This window comes from Halichoerus grypus, chromosome 1 (genome assembly GCF_964656455.1).
Source record: "Halichoerus grypus chromosome 1, mHalGry1.hap1.1, whole genome shotgun sequence".
Lineage (NCBI taxonomy): Eukaryota > Metazoa > Chordata > Mammalia > Carnivora > Phocidae > Halichoerus > Halichoerus grypus.
In genome coordinates, this window is record NC_135712.1 from 173,163,826 (window position 1) to 173,186,929 (window position 23,104).

At 37.6% G+C, this 23,104-nt stretch overlaps 1 protein-coding gene across 4 annotated transcripts in view; it reads right to left on the reverse strand.

The window, feature by feature from the left end:
- The window catches only part of CNTN4 (contactin 4), a 913,259-nt gene that overhangs the window by 454,413 nt on the left and 435,742 nt on the right, over positions 1-23,104 (reverse strand). For all 4 annotated transcript variants that reach the window (XM_078075924.1, XM_078075918.1, XM_078075913.1 and 1 more), the window contains exon 3: positions 9,565-9,706. In XM_078075924.1, coding sequence (XP_077932050.1) covers positions 9,565-9,619 — 55 coding nt within the window. In that variant the 5' untranslated portion in view covers positions 9,620-9,706. The remainder of the gene's footprint in view (positions 1-9,564; positions 9,707-23,104) is intronic.

Here is a 23,104-nt window from a genome sequence, read left to right on the forward strand (position 1 = left end):
TTTCTACTTCTACAAAGACAAGAAAAAGAAGGGAATTATTCTCAGCTATAGTTATAAACTAAGGAATAATTGGTTCCTACATCTTCTATGGTATTGCTATTCAATAGAACCATAATGTGAGGCACATATATAATTAACATTTTTGTAGTACCTACATAAAAAGAAAAAATAAACAAAATGGCAATATTCATGTTTTGTTTAGCCCCATGTATTCATTTCAACATGTAACTGGTGTAAAAATTACTAGAGGTATTTTATATGTTTTCTTTGTACTAAGTTCCAACATCCCAGGGCAGACACAAAAAGAAGGTGATGTGAAGGTAGAGGCAGAGATTGAAGTGATGCATCTACAAGGCAAGGAATGCCAAGGATTGCTGCCATAAGCAGAAGCTAGGAAGAGGCAAGGAGGGATTCTTCCCTAGAACCTTCAGAGTGAGCACAGCCCTGCCAACATCTTGATTTCAGACTTCCAGCCTCAAGACCTGTGAGAGAGTAAATTTCTGTTGTTCTTAGCCACTTACTTTGCAGTAATTTGTTACAGCTGCCCTAGGAAACTACTACAGATTTTGGGAAGTGTTTCGACTAGCCACATTTCAAGTGCTCATAGCTAACCGTGGCTACTTTCAGCACGAATTTAAAAGCTTTAGAGGGGTCTTCTGTGGCCTTTTGCCAAACATCGCTATAGAAAAAGAGAACGTTAGATAAATCTCAATTCAGATCTGAAGGGGTGAGCCATCTCCCCTGGAATTCTTTCTTTCCAAAACAAAACAATCTGTTATCTACCTTAAGGGAAAAGATTCTTGATTACTCTAAGAAGACAAAACAACCTGACAATCCACTAGAGGTTGTGCAAAATATCCAAACTTTTTTTTCTTTTATTTCTCTAAGCACAGAACTCAGACCTAGTGATAATATGAACATTATTGTTTGCCAAAAAGATCATTAATTATACTGTATTTGTAGGCTTAAGGGACATTTTTCTTTCTATTTTCCACTTTCTCAAGATTCTACCACATAGTTCCATTTCCCTTTAAAATTAAAGAAAAACATCTTTTCTGCATTCATTACATCACAAAACAGATCAAGAGCACAGGCCAATATCACACCTGTTAGTGGTTCACAGGCAGTGAAACAAGGCTTAGCAGAAAAAGTAAATTATTTCAGTACTCAGGACACCTCTTCAACATAAAAAGCCTTACTTTATATTATCAGGTATTCAGTAAGGTGCTCCGAAAGTTAAACGAGTAAAAATGTAGCATATATACTAGGAGCAAAAGTAAATCACTAGATTATGAATCACAAAACTTAGATTCCAGCTTTGACATTTATGCCAGACATATAACCTTGAGAAGGTCACTTACCACTCAGATTCCCATATGTGAAATTGGGATAATGACAACTCCTGCCTTACCTGCCTCTCAAGAGCATTTAGTACGGTTCTCAAGCATTCAAAAGCATCAGAATCTTACAGATGGCTTATTAAAACACACACTGAGGGACGCATTTCCACAAATTCTGATTCTGTAGGTTTGGGCTGGGCCCTAGGAATCTGCATTTCTGATACGTTACCAGGTGATTCTGTTGCTGCTGGTCCATGGACTACTTTTGGAGAACTACAGGTTCATAGTATTTTACAAGATGGCGAGCTCTCTGAGGACAGGTACCAGGTGTCATTAGATATCATACCATCACAGTTAAAAGCTCAGGCCTTTGGAGCTGTATAGACTCATTCAAATACTGCTTTGATTCCTTAGTCAGATCATAACCCCTAATTTAGGAAATGGGTTCTTGTCAGGTTGAATGGGATAACTGCACTCAAGAATGGGATGCTGTATCTGGCACAGATATGCTCAATAAATTTTCACTCATTATTACTGTAGTTGCCTCTAGCCCCTAACAGCCTTGCTAAACAGACTGTTCAGCAAATATTTCATAGTTAACAAGTGCTAAACAAATTAAGGGTGTTATTACAGTAGTGTGGGGCAACATCCTCATCAAACCCTGTTTATCATATAGATGAAGTATCTGGTTGACATCACCGGTGGGAGTTTAGGGGGAGAGAGGAATAGAAGGATGTGGCTCACCACGGTCTTTGCTCTAGTACATTCCATCACAGTTCATTAGGGGCTGTTATGTGCACCTTTCTTTATCTGAGTTGCTTGTTTGTTCTGTTGTTGTTGTTGTTTGTAAAATGTATTTTGGAAATCTTTCATCATTTTGAACCACCAGATCCTTCTATCTTTAGAAACCTTATCTCTTTGCAACTTGATAAGTTTCTGGAAGTCCCATCACAGAAACCTTCCCAGCTCCTTCCCAGTGCCAGTTCCCCAGACAGATGGCTCGAGTTGGCAACTGTCCTCGGTGTCTTCCTTCTAGGAGGCAGACCCTAAATGTTGTGGCTGCTGTACAAGTAAACAGATGCCCACTTGTTTGTTGCTGCTGGTGATGATGGTAATAACGGCACTAAGCCAGACACCTTCCTGAGCGCTCTACACATAGAAGTTTAATCAAATTGGGTATTTATTTTTCATCGGTATTCTTCATTATTATTATATCACTATCTTAAAGATGAGGTCAATTGCAAACAAGGTGAGGGAAGGGCAACAATGTGCTATAAAGTCTGCTATACAATCTTCAGCCACTGAAGAAGGGCAGACACCAGGGTGCTAAGAAGTGGATACTGGCGGCACCATCATCATCACCCCCACCAGTGCCAAGAGGACAGGGACTATGTTTCACTTAGAACTAAACTACATTCTGAGAATGAGAGCAGTGCAATGCTTAGCACTGGCAGATCCTCAAATGTATGTTGAATGACTCAATGAACAACAGCTCACATGAAATGGTACTGGCTAAGTATCAGACACTGTGGTGAGTATGAAGAACATATACATGATTTCAATCCTCATAAACACCCAAATGAAGTAAATACACTTATTCTGTCCATTTTATAGATGGTGGGAAAAGCCACCTAAGACAGGGAGCTAAAATAGCTGGATCACACAGCCTTTAAGTGGTTGACCTATCTGTCATTTCAAAGCCCCTGCTCTTAACTACCAGCACTGCGGGGTCTCCAGGTCACATTACCGACAATGTCTGAGATGACACAGGCTATTCTTCCACCTACCATCCTCAAGCTCTGGGGTTAATCCCATATTTCAACAGGCAACTATTACCAAGTGGATATGAAATGCACGGTAATGTTTAGATTTTCACCTGTTTTTCTCCCTTCTTCCTACTATGTTTCATTGAACAGAATTCATTTTTTTTTTTTTTTGTAGATACATGTCCTAGACTCTATCAGTAAGGGAATTTTATTTATAGTTAAGACATCCAGCTTGGCTGAGCATATCTAATGAAGCCATTAATGCTTTTGCTTCAGGAGAGGTCTTAAATTGAATATTTCTAATAACTTCTGGGTTGTAGGACTGTTACTATATGTCCATACCTATAGGGATATAAAACTGCTGCCAGTTTCTCTGTTTACCTCAACATCATCTTCATTACTGATGATTATTTTCCCACCATGAAATGTACTTAAGTACTTAAATTGATATTCAAAAGGAGTTTTCCAGTTGCCGTTTATTATTTTCTGGGCATACTTCTTCCCATTCTTTTCCTGAATTTTCATCACTGGAGTCACTGCTTTTTAATCTAGTTATTAGCTCTCTTCTTGCTAAATCTTTCTACTGCTTTGGCTTCATTTCATGGCCATGGTTAGAAGACAGCACAGAGGAAACAGAAAACCCATTCGTTGGCTTCAGTCAGCATGACTACAAATGCACTGCAAGCCAGTTTCTTAGAAAGAGAAACCATAAAATAAGAGGTCACTACAGGACTATGCTTTGCAATAACCATATGAAAACTGACATTTATTCAAACCTTTTTTGAACTTAATTTTATACTTGTAACTTTTGCAAGAGCAGAGTCAGTACTAGGCTTAATATCTGTCTAGAACTGTTAATTATTTGAATGTTGCCCATTCTTCTGTTTATTCTGGAAAAAAATATGAGAATGTTGAGAACTGAAATACTGTACTGGTTGTACTGTGAGGACAAGCTCTGAAACTAACTTCAGTGTGCTCTCCATTCTTGGGAAGCTATAGGAGCATCATGAAGAAGGGAAGATGTTCTTGGGATGATCCTGAGAAGGGAGATGTTCTTGGGATGATCCTGAGAAGGGAGATGTTCTTGGGATGATCCTGAACTTTGCTGGAATATTCTGATTAAGGGGAAAGATTATGCTCATTGAGTTCTATTAGCACTATCAATAACTACTGGAAGTTGCTAGTGTGTATTTGTGTTCTCCTACCCTGGAATAAGCTAAAACCATAGACAGCCTAGTTTAGCCTTAGTGATAAGAGATTTCCTGAACGTAAAAATCCCTTCTGAAGACCACTGAATATTCTCTCCAAGTACTCTGATTGCAGGTATTGGCCTTTGGCTTGTATTTTTTTTACTGTCATAGATTCAAGCTATATCCCTGTGATTAACTGTTCAACCCAGGGCCCTTCCTTGCTCCACATTTTGTGCACACTCACCGATCCTAGAATATGTCTCTCTTGAATTATACAGGACCTTTACTCCACTGTCTACCCCCAGATGCAGCTGTAACAACGGCATGGATTTTGTGAACAAGTCAACAAAATGCTTGCATTTGGAAAGGATGCACTTTCTCAAAAAGAGATAATTGCTGAAGTTGGTAAACTGCACCACAGAGATGGGAATAAATTTAGCCTCCCTGAAAACCAAGATCAACTGAGAATACATCAAAACGTACACTTTTTTCGCTCATTCACAGAGGGTATTCAAATGTCTTCACGCCTCTTGCTGCATATGAACATATGGACCAGCCACTTTACTCTTTCTTTCAAATTCTGCCAATGTGAACAGAATCAGTAACACATGGTAAGGCACAGGATCTACGTAAAACTTCATATTAGTTGAACAAAATTTTAAGCTTAGCTCAACATTCTCAGAATATATATATATTATAAAGTTACAAGCAAGGGGAGCTATGAGAAGGTCACTCTCCTCTGCTACATTCTTTATATATATATATATATAAAACCATGTGTATAGCTAAAGCCAAAAATTTCTGAGTTGAAAAAGGACTTTAGGAACAATCTGTTTAATAGCTTCATTGTACAGAGGTGTAAAGTGAATCCCAGAGGGGTAATTATGACTTGCCCAGTATCTGGCTAATCATGCAATTAGTAAACAGTAAAAACAATGAAAGAGTTGGTTAATAGCAAAATATTATCTGGTTGCAGGACCTAGATAATACTCAACATGTACTTATATAAAGGCACGTGTACATGCACTCGTATAAGTAACTGCATACATATACCTATATGGATATACATCATAGTCAGCACGTCAATCATCTCTGTCAAAACTATGTTTCCTGTCTGGCTTCTTCCTAATTACTGACATGACTAATACTCGGTGGCTGCTCTACTATTAATTGGTGTGTATATATTTTTGATTTGGATTCCCCCAAAAGCAGAGTGTGAGGGAAGGATTTGGAAACAGCTAGTTTATTTGGGATATGATCCTAGGAAGCAGGGGTGAACTACTGTGGGCAACTGGGATTCAGTCTTTTCTGGGGATCTGTAAGGAACTGTGTAGAATGTACCTAATAACTGTCCTCCTAAATGACAGGAGGCTGTGGTATTTACTACTGCTCCTCATACCTCACTGGTCAAGGAATGTAGCAGAGGAGAGTGACCTTCTCATAGCTCCCCTTGCTTGTAACTTTAGACAAAGACTGGAGGCAGAAAAACACACAGGGGGCACAATGCACCCAGCAGTAGCTGAAGTAAGAAAGGGGCAAAGTGGTGTTATACCAAGAACCTCTCATATAGAGTTTAAGGCACATAAACCAATTCTCATACTTTATCTATTTAAACCTAATATATGTATATATTTTCATTATACTTTATATATTATACTTCATTATACTTTATACATATACATTATATATACATATATGTATATATTTTCATATATACATATATTAGGTTTAAATATATATACCTATTTTATATGTTTAAATATAAATATATACCTATTTACATATATATGTTTAAATATATACTTATTTACCTACATATATGTATGTATGTGTGTGTGTAAAATAAAAATTTGTATGGATTAGCTTCAGAGGTGGCTACTTCCCTCCCTTAACACAAAGGTGACTATAGTCGGCCTTGGGTTCATAATCCACCTTAAAATTGAAGACAGTTCTCTCTCTCTCTCTCTCTCTCATATCTGGCCAGTATGCAGCATGCACCATTTGAAATGTATTTATTTAATTATTGTATGGCATTGTTCACTAGGCATTTTGAAGATGCTGGGGATATAGCAGTGATCTAAAAAATACCTGCCTGAATAAAGCTTCAATTTAATGGGTAAAGGCATTTAGTATAAAGACAAATAAAATATATAGTTATTCATATTTGATAAGAAACCTAGAGAAAAATAAAATAAGAGGGGTATAGAATGTTGGTGAAAGAAAATATTGCTATTTTCACTAATATTAATTTGTTTATTATTGTCAAGAAAAGCCAATTAAGTGGCATTTAAGCACTGATCCAAATAAGGTTAGAGGGTAAGTGACAGGGACATTTAGTGGAAGAAAATTCTTGGCAAAAGGAAGACTTAGTACAGAGACCCCCAACATTTAGTGTATTGGCGATGTGTATAATAACAAAGAAAAACCAAGCACTTGAAATAAACTTTGTAAACCAGCAGACCAGGAACTGCATCTCTAGCCTGAAGACCATTTTGGTCTGTTTTGTGCAGCCTTTTTATTTTCATTTTTAAAATTAATTTGAATTGGTTGGCAATGTTAAAAAAAAATTAGGAGGTTTATGCATAAAAATGTTGAAGAACTGGAAGACCTAGCACAAAGGACTAGAGCTGGGCACTGGTTGCTAATTTAGTGGGACGTGTTTTCTCCAGTTTTCCACAATCACCAGCATCCTATATTGTATGTAGGAGTCACTATTCCTTGAAGAATGTTTCACTCATTTGTTATCTTCCTTGTTTGTTCAGGTAGCAGAGTTTTGTGATCCCTGGTTTAAATTCACTAAGAGGCAGGATAATAAAACCAATTTTGTAGAGATTGGATTTTCAGACTACTCCTTTTTTTTTCTTTTTTTAATTATTGTCAGAGATTAAGTCTAGTATTTGGCAAAAGAAAAGAATATTTCCATTGTACCATAAATTACTAACCAATACCCTTAAATAATTAGCAGACCTTTCAAGATCTGTATCTTACAGGAGCAGTCTGCTTATACATTTGGATCTTCTATCTTATTTAGGAAAAGGCCCATTTGAGATCCACTAATTATGGTAAACATAAGAGACACAAATATTTTCCTTGCCAAAAACTTACCATGAAATCTATGACTAAGAAAGTATAGGAAAGGAAAAAAAATGAGAAGCTAAAGCAGTTAAAGAAATCTGTTCAAAATTCAGAGTGCTGAGTGCTGTATAAATTAATGAAATCAAGACAAATAGCAAGAAAACAAAAACATTAATTAAAGCTCGACTTTACCTACACTGAAGGAGGCATATGGTAAGGGAATATTAATGCCATGTGAAACGCTTCACAAAAAAGGCTCACCAAAGCAATCAATATACTGACTGATTCCCTACAAAAAGCTAACTGAATAAAAAAAGATACAGGTACTCATCTTCAGTGAGAATTCCAAGTTTTTCAAAACACAACTGAGAAGATTAATGTCTTCCTTGATTTTCAACTCTTTAATTTCTTGACATTTAGCACACTGGGTTAAATAAATAAGCACACTGCTGTAGTCAAATACTGAGAAATCAATTCACTGCTTCAAGCTTTAAAGAATATGTTCATCCCAGAATATAGGAAGTTAGAACCAGACTGACTCAGTTGACGCCTTTTTAGGAGGGTCAAGGTACATGTAAACACTGGAGAAAAGCAACTGAGGCACAAAGCCTAATGTACATTTCTGGGGGCAGGGTGGGTAATGACAAGATTTAGGCTCTGACCAGATGAAGGAGAAAAGTGATAAAGCTAAAACAGGTTTCTAGACGCCAAAATGTCCATAATCAGGGAATGGTGAGGATGTTCATGAAGGCAAGAGGTTCAGAATTTAAAGGTAGGGCATTATAAAGCTTATGAGTGGATGAAGGTTTGCATTTAGAAAAACATAGTAAGAATGAAAACCAAAATTTCAAGAATAAATTTGTAAGCATGAACTGGACAAATCAACAATATAGCTAAAGGACTATATTATAATGATCAAAACTATGGATTCTGGAGTTAGTCTGCTTGAGTCTAAAACTTAACAGTTTCATCACTTACTGGTTTGGTGACTGTGGGTAAGTTTCTTAACTTCTTGATGCTTCAGTAATGACATTAATAATAATAATGTTGCAAATAAAAATAAATAGTTAATACCGACTTCTTAGTGGTCATGATATAAGTAAATGAGCTAAAGTACAAGAGCTTAACATAGTGCCTGGCATGGAATAAGTGACCTGTATATGTTAGGATTACCACTGCTACCTTTAATTGTATAACAATTAAAAATAATCTATTCTATCAAGCTTTCAATCTATATAGCTATAGAACTCAGCAAATAGAGCTTTAAGGGAGCAGTAATTTTGTCTGTCCTGCTCAGGATTATATTCCCAGATACTAGCACAAACCTGGTTCTTTGCAAGGTACTCAGTAACATTATTTGAATGAAGTCATGAATCAAAGTAATGGTGACCTGAAAGTCATTTTTATTTTATTCTATAAAAATGCAAATATATTCCAGGTGTCCCTCTTGGACTCAATACTCTGAATAACAAAGCAGGTCAACTAGACTTACTTCAAAAAGGCCTGGAAAGACGTCCACCATCCCAACCTGAAAACCAACTCTCAGCACATGTTGGGCTTAAGTTGCATCAACATTTGCATTACGTACGTCAACTGCTAGGCTCATATCTTCCAGAAAACTGAGAAAGTAATAAACAGCATGTCTGAACTTTTCAAAGCCCTTGTCTACTAGTTGACCATTGGTATATGGTAAAAAAAACTCTTGTCTTTTTAGTTACTGTCTTCTGCTAACTATAGGTGTATCAAAATGTAAAAGAAAGAGACTTACTATCAAAAGATGGAGCAATATTAACAAAGATATTGAAAGAGCTACCCAAATAAACTTCCATCCGCTGACATCAAAGTAGGTGATACTCGAGACTATGTTATCGGTTTTATTGCCCAATATCTTTGTGCAATTGAGCAGTGGGATGAGCAAAAATAACAACTTTCAAACTAAATAATGGCTCAAAGAACTCTAAAAGGACTGGATAGGCAGGTGAAACATCAATGTCTAGCTTTGGATACAGTACCATGAAAAGAGCCACTAAAAGACCATCAGGAAAGTATATTCAACAGTGTCAGCAAATGCTAGTCGTAGTAATGTGCACTCTTTTGATTTTATCATTGCCATCTAAAGTGAAGGCCCACTTTTGAATTAGTGTGAAATACAGTGGCATTTTTAAATCAAAAAGTTTTTAAATGACACTCTACCTGCAAGGCACAACATGAATGATTGCAGTACCAGCAGTTCCCATGGCAACCTCATCTTCAGTTTCTGAGGTCAAAGGAGTTTCAAGTCCAAGAACAAGTGAATAGAACCGCTGTTTCTTTTAAGTTTTGTTCAACCTTTAATCTGTGGGAAAGAAGAGACATTACAATGAGATTTGCAGATACTTCTCCTTGTGGCCTCTGCAAATTTGTTTTTACCTGAATACAAATAAAACTCACTTGTGGAAAAGTACTATTAAAGAAGAGAAAAGTATGTTAAATTATGAATATGAAGCAAAGAAGCTGCCTTTCCTTTCCTTCCAAATAATACTTGGGCAGGGAATGGAACTGGTGTGTCCCTGTGGCTACTGAGTGAAAGAAAGAACAGCTCTGATTAGATATAAACCAACCCAAAGGCAGGGGAATGGATTATTTTTTTTTTAATAAGGTCCTACCCAATCCCTTAGTCTCCAGTCCCTGTTCTTATTTATTTTCCAATTAATAATACACTAAAAACGTCAACATGGAAAAAATCCCAAGTTTTATTTATTTATTTTTTTTTTTTTTTAAAGATTTTATTTATTTATTTGAGAGAGAGAGTGAGAGAGAGAGAGAGCACAAGAGGGGGGAGCGGGAGAGGGAGAAGCAGACTCCCTGCTGAGCAGGGAGCCCGATGCGGGACTCGATCCCGGGACTCCAGGATCATGACCTGAGCCGAAGGCAGTCGCTTAACCAACTGAGCCACCCAGGCGCCCAAAAAATCCCAAGTTTTAGAATGGAGTTACACGTGGTAAAATTATAACTACTCTATCAATTTAAACATTTTTTTTCCTTACTCTGTGTTTCATCTTTAGAATCCAATAAAATGTGCAGCTCCAGTGCCTACTGGGAGAAATCTTACTATCTATGAGTAGTTGACTACTAGGTTCTTTTGGACAAACACAGAACATGATTAAAAACAGTAATTCTTGGGGCACCTGGGTGGCTCAGTCGTTAAGCGTCTGCCTTCGGCTCAGGTCATGATCCCAGGGTCCTGGGATCGAGCCCCACATCAGGCTCCCTGCTCCGCGGGAAGCCTGCTTCTCCCTCGCCCACTCCCCCTGCTTGTGTTCCCTCTTCTCGCTGTCTCTCTCTCTCTCTGTCAAATAAATAAATAAAATTAAAAAAACAAAACAAAACAGTAATTCTTCCATTATCCAGAAATCTTTAAAAAAGGAGAACTTTGTAGTAAAGAAAGGGTCTGTATTCCAAAGGCTACAAAGCAAGTGAATGAGTGAAGTAGGCGGACAAACGGGGTCACTCTGGAGAACACAATCAATGTCCTGTCTGAAGTGGGTGGGTGCTCCTTAGCTCAAGCTGAGGGCTAACATAGGGGGCACAGACCCAGGGTTGCAAGACAACCTACAACTTTTCAAAGAAAGTTTTTAAATATTATTGTATTTTTGAAAACCTACCAAGTTTTAAATATTGGAAATGAGTTCAAAATATTTTCTTAAACAATGTGTGAACCAAACAATGTCAAATTAACGTCAGGTGCCAAAGGTCTGCACCATGACCTTAGTAAAACAGAACTAGGACTGCACTTGCTCTCATCTACCCACCCCTTCTCCCTCCATACTGCCAGCAAGCCATGTATTCATGCATAGATGGGGCACCTTTTGCTTTCCAGACACTAGGTGAGGCACTGGACCTGCCAAAACGCAGACAACCAGGTCTAGCCTCAAGGATCTCCTACTCCTATAGGGGCAGTTACCCACACTTCATAAAACTGCAATACAATATGCCATTGTGAAGGAAGGAAGAGACTTTCTGGCCTGGGAGATGTCATAAAGGAGAAGAGTTCCCACTGCATTTGAAAGATGAGCAGGATGCCACCTATTTATCACTTAGTCAAAGGAGAAAGCTAGGAAACTGGGAGACTTAAAGCTAGGAAACGGGGAGACTCAAATTCTCTTTACAACTCTGGCTATAACTAGTTGCATGGTACTGGGTATTTACCCGATCCTCCCTCCTTCTTAAGATTGTTTCAAGGATACCTTCTTGTTAAGTAAATGAAACCTCTTTTAAAACTATACAGTGCCATACAAATGCTAGATATTATTACTGTACATCCAATATTTTTATCCTGATAATAACCTGGGGTTTCTCATCTCACTCCTACTTATAAGGAAAACACTGTGATGGAACACAGGCTCACATGAAAACACGGACTAACACAAGCTCATTAATCAAGGGCTCTTAGCATTAATTTATACTGCGTGGTCACTGAGAAGCCTTTACGCCTACCAGGAAGCTAATAAAGGTGAAGAACCATCATTAGAGAACTCATCTTTCTTTTGTGCTATTAAATAGCTCAGTTTCTGATAAAGCTAGACTAATATGTTGTGAAGACAAAAGGGACTCTTAACTTCTGATCTGCTGATGTGGCTGAAAGTAGGCAGCATTTCTAATTGGATATGTTCAGATACTTTTCTGACATGCATGGTGATTAGGCCATTTTAGATAAACAGGATGTGCTGATCAATGAAAACTATTAATGTCTTAAGCAAATGATCAGGGTATTAATAATTAATTTTGTGAGGGAAATGTCATCTCAGACCTGGGGATTGATCTACAATGTTAAGCAATTTCTTGAAGCAATTAAAATTAGCTTAGGAAATGTATCCAATTTCATGATAAAGATTTAATTCATGATATGATGCTATTTACAGTGTGTGTTAAGAGCTGTAGATTTTTAAGGATGAAGGAATTCAAGAACCTTACTGGCATTTATTTACATTCAGGTAAGGTAAGGTTCACCTTTACTAATCAGAAATAATGGGGTTGTTGACAGTAATTTGTCTAGTGGGCAGTTGTAGTCAGAGAACCAGGTTTTCTGTATGGAGCTGAAGATTCATGAATCTCATGTGGGATCATGGTGCAAGATACAAAGTTTCATAATTTCAGTTTTTCTACTAAAGCCAGAAAGAAAGCTGCAGGATGAGCCAAGAGTTATGGTGGTAATAGATCTCCCCTGCAGCTCAGAGCTCTCCCTGGTTTATCCTAAGGTGGCTATAGTAAAAGATAGTGTACTCAGCACTAACTTTGAGACCTTGTCCAAGAATTAGACTCGTAAATCCTAGAGAGGAGGCCACACAAACAAAGAGGACTTGGTTGCTTTCTCTGGCTGAGCCAGAAGAAGATTAACTGACAACTCTCAGAATATTTTTACACAATGCTAAACAGAGCAAAACTCCTCTAGCCTCTAACCCTTCGAACAATTTTGATATTCTGATATTAATAGTAATACTAAAGACCTCCCTATAAAGTACTTAAGAAAAAGCAGGATTCATAGGACGCCTGGGTGGCTCAGTCAGTTAAGCTTCTGCCTTCAGCTCAGGTCATGATCCCAGGGTCCTGGGATCAAGTCCTGAATTGGGCTCCTTGCTCAGCAGGGAGTCTGCTTCTCCCTCTGCCTGCCACTCCCCCTGCTTGTGCTCTCTCTCTCTCTGACAAATAAATAAATAAATAAAATCTTTAAAAAAAAAAAGAAAAGAAAAGAAAGGAAAAAGCAGGATTCAGTTCTCCCTTAAGAGTCCTGATTTCCAAGAACCTACATGCAGGATCTGATCATATCATTATTTGATTTAGAACTCTGCTAAATTAAAATGTTGCTGGTATCCAAGTAGCTCTAATTCAGCTTAACAAATAAGTAGATTTGCTTATTGTGCAACAGGAACAAACAGTACATGGTGCTGGGTGTGCAGAGGTAATAGGGTTAAGGGCCCTGTCCTCAAGGAGCTCACTGTTGGCTTGACAAGCAAGGGGACTAAAGCAGTCATTATAATTCAGTTCAAGGAGTGTAAAAAAGTCTATTAAGTACAAGGTGTTGAGGATGTAAAAGAACATCATCTAACTGAATTGGGGGTGGGGCAGTGGGGCAGGGGCTTCAAGAAAGCTCTCCAATGGCCCTAAACAGTTGATCTGAGTTGAAAGGATAAATAAGAGGGAGGAAGGAAATTCTAAGCCAAGGGGATAAGGAAAACACAGACATGAAGCTGAGAACTTAGAGTGTTCAAGTTACAGCAACACAAGATAACGAAAGCAGCAAAGTCTGAAGAGTCAGACTTGTGCTCTAATCCTGGACCTCCAATTCCTTAGCTACATGGCTCATTTGTAAAATAATGGCAATAATACCTGTCTTCCAGGCTTAGTGAAAGAATTAGTGAGAAATTATGGAATGCACTGAGGACAGGTCTTTGATACTTAGTTGCCATCCTTGTTAAAAAGAGCACAGCCTAAGTCAAGGGGCCTGATATCCAAACTGCCTTGAATGTATATTAAAGAATTTGGACTTGAATCTGAAGGCTAAGATGACAAGGAGAAGGACTCTGAACAGGGAAAGGACCTAAAAAAAAAACTGACTTATGTATATGGGGATCTACTTTAAATGCAATCCCAGAAGTACAGGATATCTGTTTTCCTTTCTTGCTTTTCTCCTCTGGTCAACAACTTAACTACACTTCTAATTATGAAGTATACTTCCAACATATAGCAAAATTTTCAAGGCCTCAAGCAGCTTGGAAAAACACTGGATTTGGAATCAAGCATAGTGAGTTCTTCCTGGTTTTGCCAAAGTTATCAGACTTGGGAAAACCATTTAGTCTCTGTAAACATATTTGCCTATAGATTGGGGATCATGGCATGAGCCCTATCTTCCTCACAAATGTGCTGTAAAGGTCAATTGACATTTTTTTGAAAGTGAATATTAGTCATTATTATTGTTTAGATGGAGATTAAAATGTTCTCCCCAAATGGAATTTAAACCTTATGAAGGTAAGTAATCATTGATTTATTCACTGATATTTAAGAGGCTTGGCACAGTGCATGACACAGACTAGGCAGTCAATAGTTGGTTTGTAAATGAAAGAACAAAAGTAACTAACATCTTTTGTGGACATACCATGTGCTTTTACATTCCTTTCTTATCTAGCCTTCATAAGGACCCTGAAGGTCAGGCATCACTACCCTCTATAAAATTATAGCCTTGGCAATTAGATTGTGAGAGGCTGTGGAAGTTGTTCAAGGTCAAATGTCTAGAAATCAATAGAGCCAGTACTCAAAACCTATGTCTTCATACTTCAAGTCCTGTGCTCTTTTCTACCACAGTGACAGAAATGTAAATAAACCTATGTGTCTTTTAAAGCATGACATAAAGTTCTGATGGTGATTATTTTCTAACTCTGCTTTTCACGTTGTCCTTTTGCAGAAATGAAGCCAGATGCCAGCAAGTAATAGTGCAGAATCTGCATCATATTTATAATGCAAAGTTTCTGAGCTGAGATCTAGTCAGAAAGCTACCTATCACTAGTGTTAATTCACAAATCTTCTTGTGACAGTACAAATGTGAATAAGTTCCTTTCCCTCCAAGTGTAAGAGCAATATGAACATTTGTTTTCTTACTAATTATTATTTAGAGTGCAGCCATTCTTTTTTTTTTTTAAGATTTTATTTATTTATTTGACAGAGAGAGACACAGCAAGAGGGAACACAAGCAGGGGGAGTGGGAGAGGGAGAAGCAGGCTACCTGCTGAGCAGGGAGCCCGATGCGGGGCTTAATCCCAGGACTCTGGGATCATGACCCGAGCCCAAGGCAGATGCTTAACGACTGAGCCACCCAGGCGCCCTTGGAGTGCAGCCATTCTTAAGGCAGGAATTTTAAAAAGGATCATCCACATTTCCCAGTTGTATAGTTGAGCAATTTTTAACTCTACAATTAGCTAATGAGGTGTGCAGTCAATCACAATGGTGGGGAAGCAGTGAACAAAACTGAAAGCAAGAGAGAAATGTGGCTTCCTTAGAAAACAATCTGCCAATCATTTCAAGGGAAAGTGGCATAAAGTCAAATCTTAAATTTCAATCAGTCAACAGATATTTACTGAGTGCCCATTATACAAATGGTAATATGAAGAATGAAAAGAGTCAAGGTCAAGGTCTCTGGCCACAGGGGCACAGCAACTCAGCAGGTAGAAAAGATCACAGACTATACAAGTTAGTTTATATGTCAAATGAGTAGTATATATAATGTATACTTCCTATGGTTATGGTAGCTGGCCTACAGGTTCTTTCTGAAGAGTGAAAATTTTACCATATCAGTCAATCAAATTAGCTTACTAGATTTTCTCCTGTACTAACTTTTTATTCTATGTACTAGAAGAGACACATTTCTATTTCTATTTCCCTGATGTCTTCCCTGTTTCTGTGGAGACTGCAAAAAGTCTTCTTTAGGAATGGTGAGAAAATGTGTTTTGCTTGGTTTCTCTCACTGGATTGCTTGTCCCAAGCATTTCAAAGAACAAGGAGAACAGTGTAAAAAATAAAAGAGGGGCACCTGGGTGGCTCAGCTGGTTAAAAGTCTGCCTTCAGCTCAAGTCATGATCCCAGGGTCCTGGGATGGAGCCCCGCATAGAGCCCCCCACCCCAATCGCATTGGACTCCCTGCTGATCAGGGAGCCTGCTTCTCTCTCTCCCACTCCCACTGCTTGTGCTCTCTCTCTGTCAAACAAATAAATAAAATCTTTTAAAAAAAGAAGAAAAGTTATAAAGAACATGGATAATACATTTGGAAAATGCCACCTATTTACCAAGAGGTAGATATGCATAAGATGGAATCCTTTATTTAAACTGTACTTGCCTACCCAAGAGCTGATTTGGACTCTATTTCCATCATAAGACCTCATTAGAGAAGACATTGAAGAATTACAGAGGGTGGGTTAAAGTGGACAATTTTCCCCATTTTTAAAGGCTTTTCTGGACAAAACAGTGTCTACCACTTGTGGCAATTCTAACCAGAAATACAATAATTATATTCGGCAGATATCCTGAGGGATTAAAAACCAAGCAAGCCAATATCTCATCATTTCAGTCACTAAAGGATATATTTATATTTATATTTATACATTCTGAGAGCCAAGAAAGTTCTATACACTAATTTTCAAAAATTTTTAATTAGCTTCTTAGAATATATATCCACTACCACTTTCTCAGTATACGTTCTCCTTATAAAACCTTAATCTGCTTTGATGTTGGACCTTTGCACTTTGCTACTGGGGAGACATTTTTCAAAAAACTGAAGTAATCCCAATAATTACACTGCGGTATTTCAAAAGATCCCTGAATCGAGATTCAGCATAACTGGGTTACTGGCTCAGTGTCGTTATTTAATTGCTGGCCAAGTTTCTCCACCAGTAAAAGAGGAGAGTGAACTAGACTGCTTCTAAGGATGCATGAAGGCCTGACTTGCATCATCATATCAGAGAACAGTTGTGTATTTGGAAGATAATTAGTCAAATGAATGGTAGTCACCATGGCTTTGTCATCACCAAAGCTATTTGAGACATCTGTTTCTCAGATTACACCATGTTCTCATCCCGCAAAGTTGTATGAGATGTACTGCTTTTAAATTCTATGTATGCTGCTCAAAAATATTAAGATACTAAGGAATAAACCTATCTAAATAGGTAAAAGACCTGCACTCTGAAAACTACAAAATGTTGATGGAAGAAATTGAAGACAACACAAAGAAATGGAAAGATATTCCATGCTCAAGGATTTAAAGAACAAATATTGTTAAAATGTCTATACCATCCAAAGCAGTCTACACGTTTAATGCAATCCTTATTAAAATACTAACACAGCTAGAACAAACAATTCTAAAATTTGTATGGAACCACAAAAGACCAAAATAGCCAAGGCAATCTTGAAAAAGAAAAGCTGGAGGCATCACAATTCTAGATTTAAAGTTATATTACAAAGCTGTAATAATCAATACAGTATGGTACTGGCACAAAAACAGACACATAGATCAAGAGAACAGAATACAAAACCCAGAAATAAACCACCACTATATGGTCAATTAATCTTCAACAAAGCAGGAAAGAATAACCAATGGGATAAGGACAGTCTCTTCAACAAATGGTGCTGGGAAAACTGGACATGCAAAATAATGAAACTGGACACTCTCTTATGCCATACAAAAAAATAAATTCAAAATGGATTAAAGACCTAAATGTGAGACCTGAAACCATAAAAATTTTAGAAAAGAGCACAGTCAGTAACCTCCTTGACATCAGCCATAGCAACTTTTTTCTAGATATGTCTCCTGAGGCAAGGGAAACAAAAGTGAAAAAAACAAACTATTGGGACTACATCAAAATAAAAAGCTTCTGCACAGCGAAGGAAACAATCAACAAAAGTAAAAGGCAACCTACAGAATGGTAGAAGATATTTCCAAATGACTTATCTGATAAAGGGTTATATCCAAAATATGTAAAACAACTTGTACAAATAAACACCCAAAAAACAATGGGCAGGAGACCTGAAGAGAGATTTCTCCAAAGAAGACATTCAGATGGCCAACAGACACAAGAGAAGATGCTCAACATCACTTACCATCAGGGAAGTGCACATTAAAACTACAATGAGTTATCACCTCACACCTGTCAGAATGGCTAAAATCAACAACACAAGAAACAACAAGTATTGGCAAGAATTTGGAGAAAAAGGTACACATGTGCAGTGTTGGTGGGAATGCAAAGGGGTACAGCAACTGTAGAAAACAGTATAGAGGTTCCTCAAAAAAACAACCCTATAATCCAGCAAAGAATATGAAAACACTAATTCAATGGGATACACGCAGGCCTATGTTTATTGCAGCATTTTTTTACAATAGCCAAGATGTGGAAGCAGCCCAAGTGTCCATCAATAGTTTATTTCTGGGCTTATTTCTGGGTTTTCTATTCTGTAGATCTATGTGTCCATGTTTGTGACACTACGATACTGTATTGACTACTACAGCTTTGTAATATAACTTGAAGTTCAGAACAGATAAACAGATAAAGATGTGGTACACACACACACACACACACACACACACAGTAGAATATTATTCAGCCATAAAAACTGAGATCTTGCCATTTGCAACAACATGGATGAAGCAAGAGAGTATAATGTTAAGCAAAATAAATCAGTCAGAGAAAGACTAATACCATATGATTTCACCCATACGTGGAATTTAAGAAACAAAACAAATGGGCAAAAGGAAAAAAGAGAGAGGGAGAGAGAGAGACAAATCAAGAAACAGACTCTTAATTATAAAGAACAAACTGATGGTTACCAGAGGGGAAGGAGGTGGGGGTTTGGGTTAAATAGGTGATAGGGATTAAGGAGGGCACTTGCGATGAACCCCAGGAGATGTATGGAAGTGCTGAATCACTATTATTGTGCACCTGAAACTAATATAACACTGAATAAATAAAGTTACGCTTATACCAAAAACAAACAAACAAAAATTAAATTCTATGTATGATGCTATTACTGGAAATTTAATCCCGTGCCACAAATGTATGTTCACTGTTCATTGCCTCCACTAAATAATCACTTATTGTGCTACTGTTCAAGTTTTATTTAATCTTTACTTTTATTAAAGTAATACATAAACATAGCTTAAATACTTATTCCTACTCCCTGGAGGTAACTACTTTCCCAGGGAAAACAAGTTATTTTTCTGGTATGTATCTTAATTTTGATTAAATATAAATGCTTAAACTAGTATTTCTTGATTTGGGGGTTTAATGTATTATTAGTTTATGATGATGAGAATTCAGCTCCTTTACACAAGCAGTCCCGATGATAGACACACATGAACAAACACATGCACAGATACCCGGTTCCACTGTTGTCTGAATTTAGTTATATCACTTAATTCGGTTGATAATTTTTCAACTAAGTCCCAGAGTATACTGCTTTTATTTCCTTTTTGTATTAGTTGGGATTTTTTTTAGAGTTAATAATTTCCTCTTTGTTTGCTTAGGTTTCCAAGTGTCTATCACAAATTCATCCTAAACATTCTACCATATCTTAATACTTTTGATATGTTTAAATTTTAATTAAAATCAATTAAATAAGTTTTTATTTACAACATTCAGATACTGAACACTTTTACAATTCAGTTGAAAAACAAATGGAAATGATGCCTATCTTCTATTATGAAAGCCATGTATTCGAAACTGTAATTATATATATATTATGTATATTATGTAATTATCCATATATATATACACAGTTTTTATGTTTGTGAGTTTTTAGTACAACATGTGTAGTTAATGCAACATGTTGCTTGTTAACTACAACATGTGTAGTTAAAGCAACATGTATGTAGCTTAACATAAAAGTATATGTGATTAGGGGCACCTGAATGGCTCAGTCTGTTAAGCACTGGACTCTTGATTTCAGCTCAGGTCATGATCTCAGGGTCATAAGATCAAGCCCCACCTTGGGCTCCATGCTGAGTGTGGAGTCTGTTTAAGATTCTCTCTCTCTCCCTCTGCCTCTGCCCTTCCACCAACCCTTCTGCGCATGTGTGCTCACACACACACACTCTTCCTCTCTCTTAAAAAAAAAAAAAAAGCATATGTGATTAAGCTATTAATGTTGGTGGCAATGTAATTGTAGAATATAATACAAAATAACTGAGGAAATGATAAACAACACATCATCTACAGAGTACTTACTATGTAATAGTCTCTTAGAAACATTAACTCATATCATCTTTAAAAGAACCCTTTTAGGGGCACCTAGGTGGCTCAGTCACTTGAGTGGCCAAATCTTGATTTCGGCTCAGGTCACGATCTCAGGATTGTGAGATCGAACCCCGAGTTGGGCTCTGCACTGGGCATGGAGCCTGCTTAAGATCTCTCTCTCCCTCTACCTCTGCCCCCTGCCCTACCCTGCCTGTGCGCATGGCACACACGGTTTTCTCTCTCATAAATAAATAAATACACACATAAATAAATCAATACATAAATAAAATATTTCTTAAAAAAAGGAACCCTTTGAGGTGGACAATACTATTTTCATTTTAAGGGTTAAATAAATTGTCCTTTGTTACAGCTGTTAAGTAATAGGGACCGGGCATGAACTCTAAATGCCACCCCCCAAATTTATCAAAGTATATTTTACATACACTCATGTACAGTATTTTCAGTGTAAAGTTTGATGAGATTTCAAAAACTCATGCAGTCATACAACCGCCACTACCATCAAGATGTAGAATATTTACATCACCCTTGAAATGCACTCGACTTCAGAGTGTAGATATTTAAGCGCTATGTGGAAATTCTCCCAAACAGTTACAATGCAGACTTATTAGAAGAACAGGTAATTGTAGCATGTAAAAAATTACAGTGGTGTTACCCCTTATTTAGACTGCTTCTCAGATACTTCATCCTTCCTTTAGAATGTCATTCCCAGGGGTACCTGGGTGTCTCAGTTGGTTAAGCATCTGCCTTCGGCTCAGGTCATGGTCCCAGGGTCCTGGGATCGAGCCCCGCATTGGGCTCCCTGCTCAGCGGGAAGCCTGCTTCTCCCTCTCCCACTCCCCCTGCTTGTGTTCCCTCTCTCGCTGTGTCATTCTCTGTCAAATAAATAAATAAAATCTTAAAAAAAATTTAAAAAAAGAATGTCATTCCCATATTAGTACACTCTCATTACAATAAAAACAAAAACAAAAGTAGATCATAGCTGAAGATAGGAAAATACATGGCACCTCCACTCCTCCTTCCCATTCCTATGGAAAGCAAAACTAATTGAGTATGGCACTCTTTCTTGCTTAGCCCAAGGGCAGTCCCAGAATCTTTTCAACATAACATTTCAAGTAGACACAACAAAATCAATATAGTTTGCAAGTAAAATTAAAAATTTCTTTGCCTTCCCTATGGTAGTTGCAAACACTGGCTTTAGAATTACGAACGCCAGGTTCAAATCCCAGTTCTACCATTTAGCTGTTGACCTTGGGCAAGTCATTTAACCTCCATTGGCCTCACTTTTCTCTTTGGTAAAGTGACAGGGATGATACAAGGTTGTTGAAAGGAATATAAGAGAAAATATTTATAAGTGGATTCTGCTAGAAAAAGGTGAGCATGGCTTTTGAGTAGGTAAACTTGTTGGGAAAAGAAGATGAGCAAGGAATGAAACATCTGGCTTCAGGAGACAATGGATGCAGGAAAGCACACTGTACTGATGGGGAAAACCCATATTACACTGGATTCCTTCCCGAGCATTAGAGGAGAGTATATGGAAGCGGTTTGGGGGAAATGAATCTTCCCAGAGACTCCAGTCTCAGTCTTGCTTTCTGGCTATTGGGAAGTCAACTTTGCAAACTTTTTAAAGGCTCCTACAATCCCAGCAGGATGGGTTTCTTAGCAACCATCTCACGTTTGTTTTCCTTCTGCCCACTGGTGTGCTGCAGAGTGCCAATTCGGCTAAACTCCCAAATAAATCACTGTTAATGAAGCATGCTGCATATACAGACAGCAACAGACATTTTTTAATCACCTAAACTAAAGAAGAGTTAAAGGTAAGCACAAAACACTCTAATACCTAATATATTAGGTGTCAGATTTAAAGTGGCAAGAACCATATGACTTTCAGAGCTTTTACTTGGATGCACTTAGTGGGAAAGTAAAGCTTACTAGTATATTCATCATTATGCACAGCTTGCCGATTGCTTGGACAGCCAAATCAGATATCCAGTAGCTTAAAAGTGAGTCTGTATCTACTTAATCAGAAGCAGAAATAAGATTGCAAACATAAATGTACAAATAATGATAGGCTATAAAAATAAAGGGACTAAAATCTTTTACACTCTCTCCATTATTCACAAATTATTAATTACACTTCAAGTAAATGACATGCCATATGATACAGCAATGAATAAGACAGACACAATTTGCCCTCATGAAGTTTATTTTATTTTACGGGGAAGTAAGTAACACAGTACTTTGAGGGTGTTAGAATAGTAGACAAACAAGAAAGTGTACTAGTATAAGACAAGAGTATATATGGTCTTTGGAAACAGACCTAAGTTCAAATCTCAGTTTTTTATATCAAATATCTGAATTGTTTTGTAAAAGTTATTTCCTTTTTTTAAAAAAAGATATTATTTATTTATTCATGAGAGACAGAGAGGCAGAGGCAGAGGGAGAAGCAGGCTCCCTGCGGAGTGGGGAGCCCGATGTGGGATTTGATCCCAGGACCCTCGGATCATGACCTGAGCTGAAGGCAGACGCTTAACCCACTGAGCCACCCAGGCGCCCTGTAAAAGTTATTTCTGACCCTTCAGTTTTTCATCTATATAATGGAGACATTACCACCTACTTTAGAAGTTCACAGAGGAGTGCCTAGGTGGCTCAGTCAGTTGAACCCCTGCCTTCCGCTCAGGTCATGACTTCGAGGTCCTGGAATCCAAGCTGGAGTCGGGCTCCCTGTTCAATGAGGATCCTGCTTCTCCCTCTCCCTCGGCCCCTACTCTCACTTGTGCACTCTCTCTCTCTCTCAAGTAAATAAATAAAATCTTTAAAAAAAAAAGAAGTTCATGGAGAAATATATGAGCTAATGCATGTAAAATTGTTATCACCATAACAACAATCTTAATAAGGAATTTGTCTTATCTAGGGGAAACAGAAATCTCTCTATAATAAGTAGAGTGTGGGGACATGAAACTACC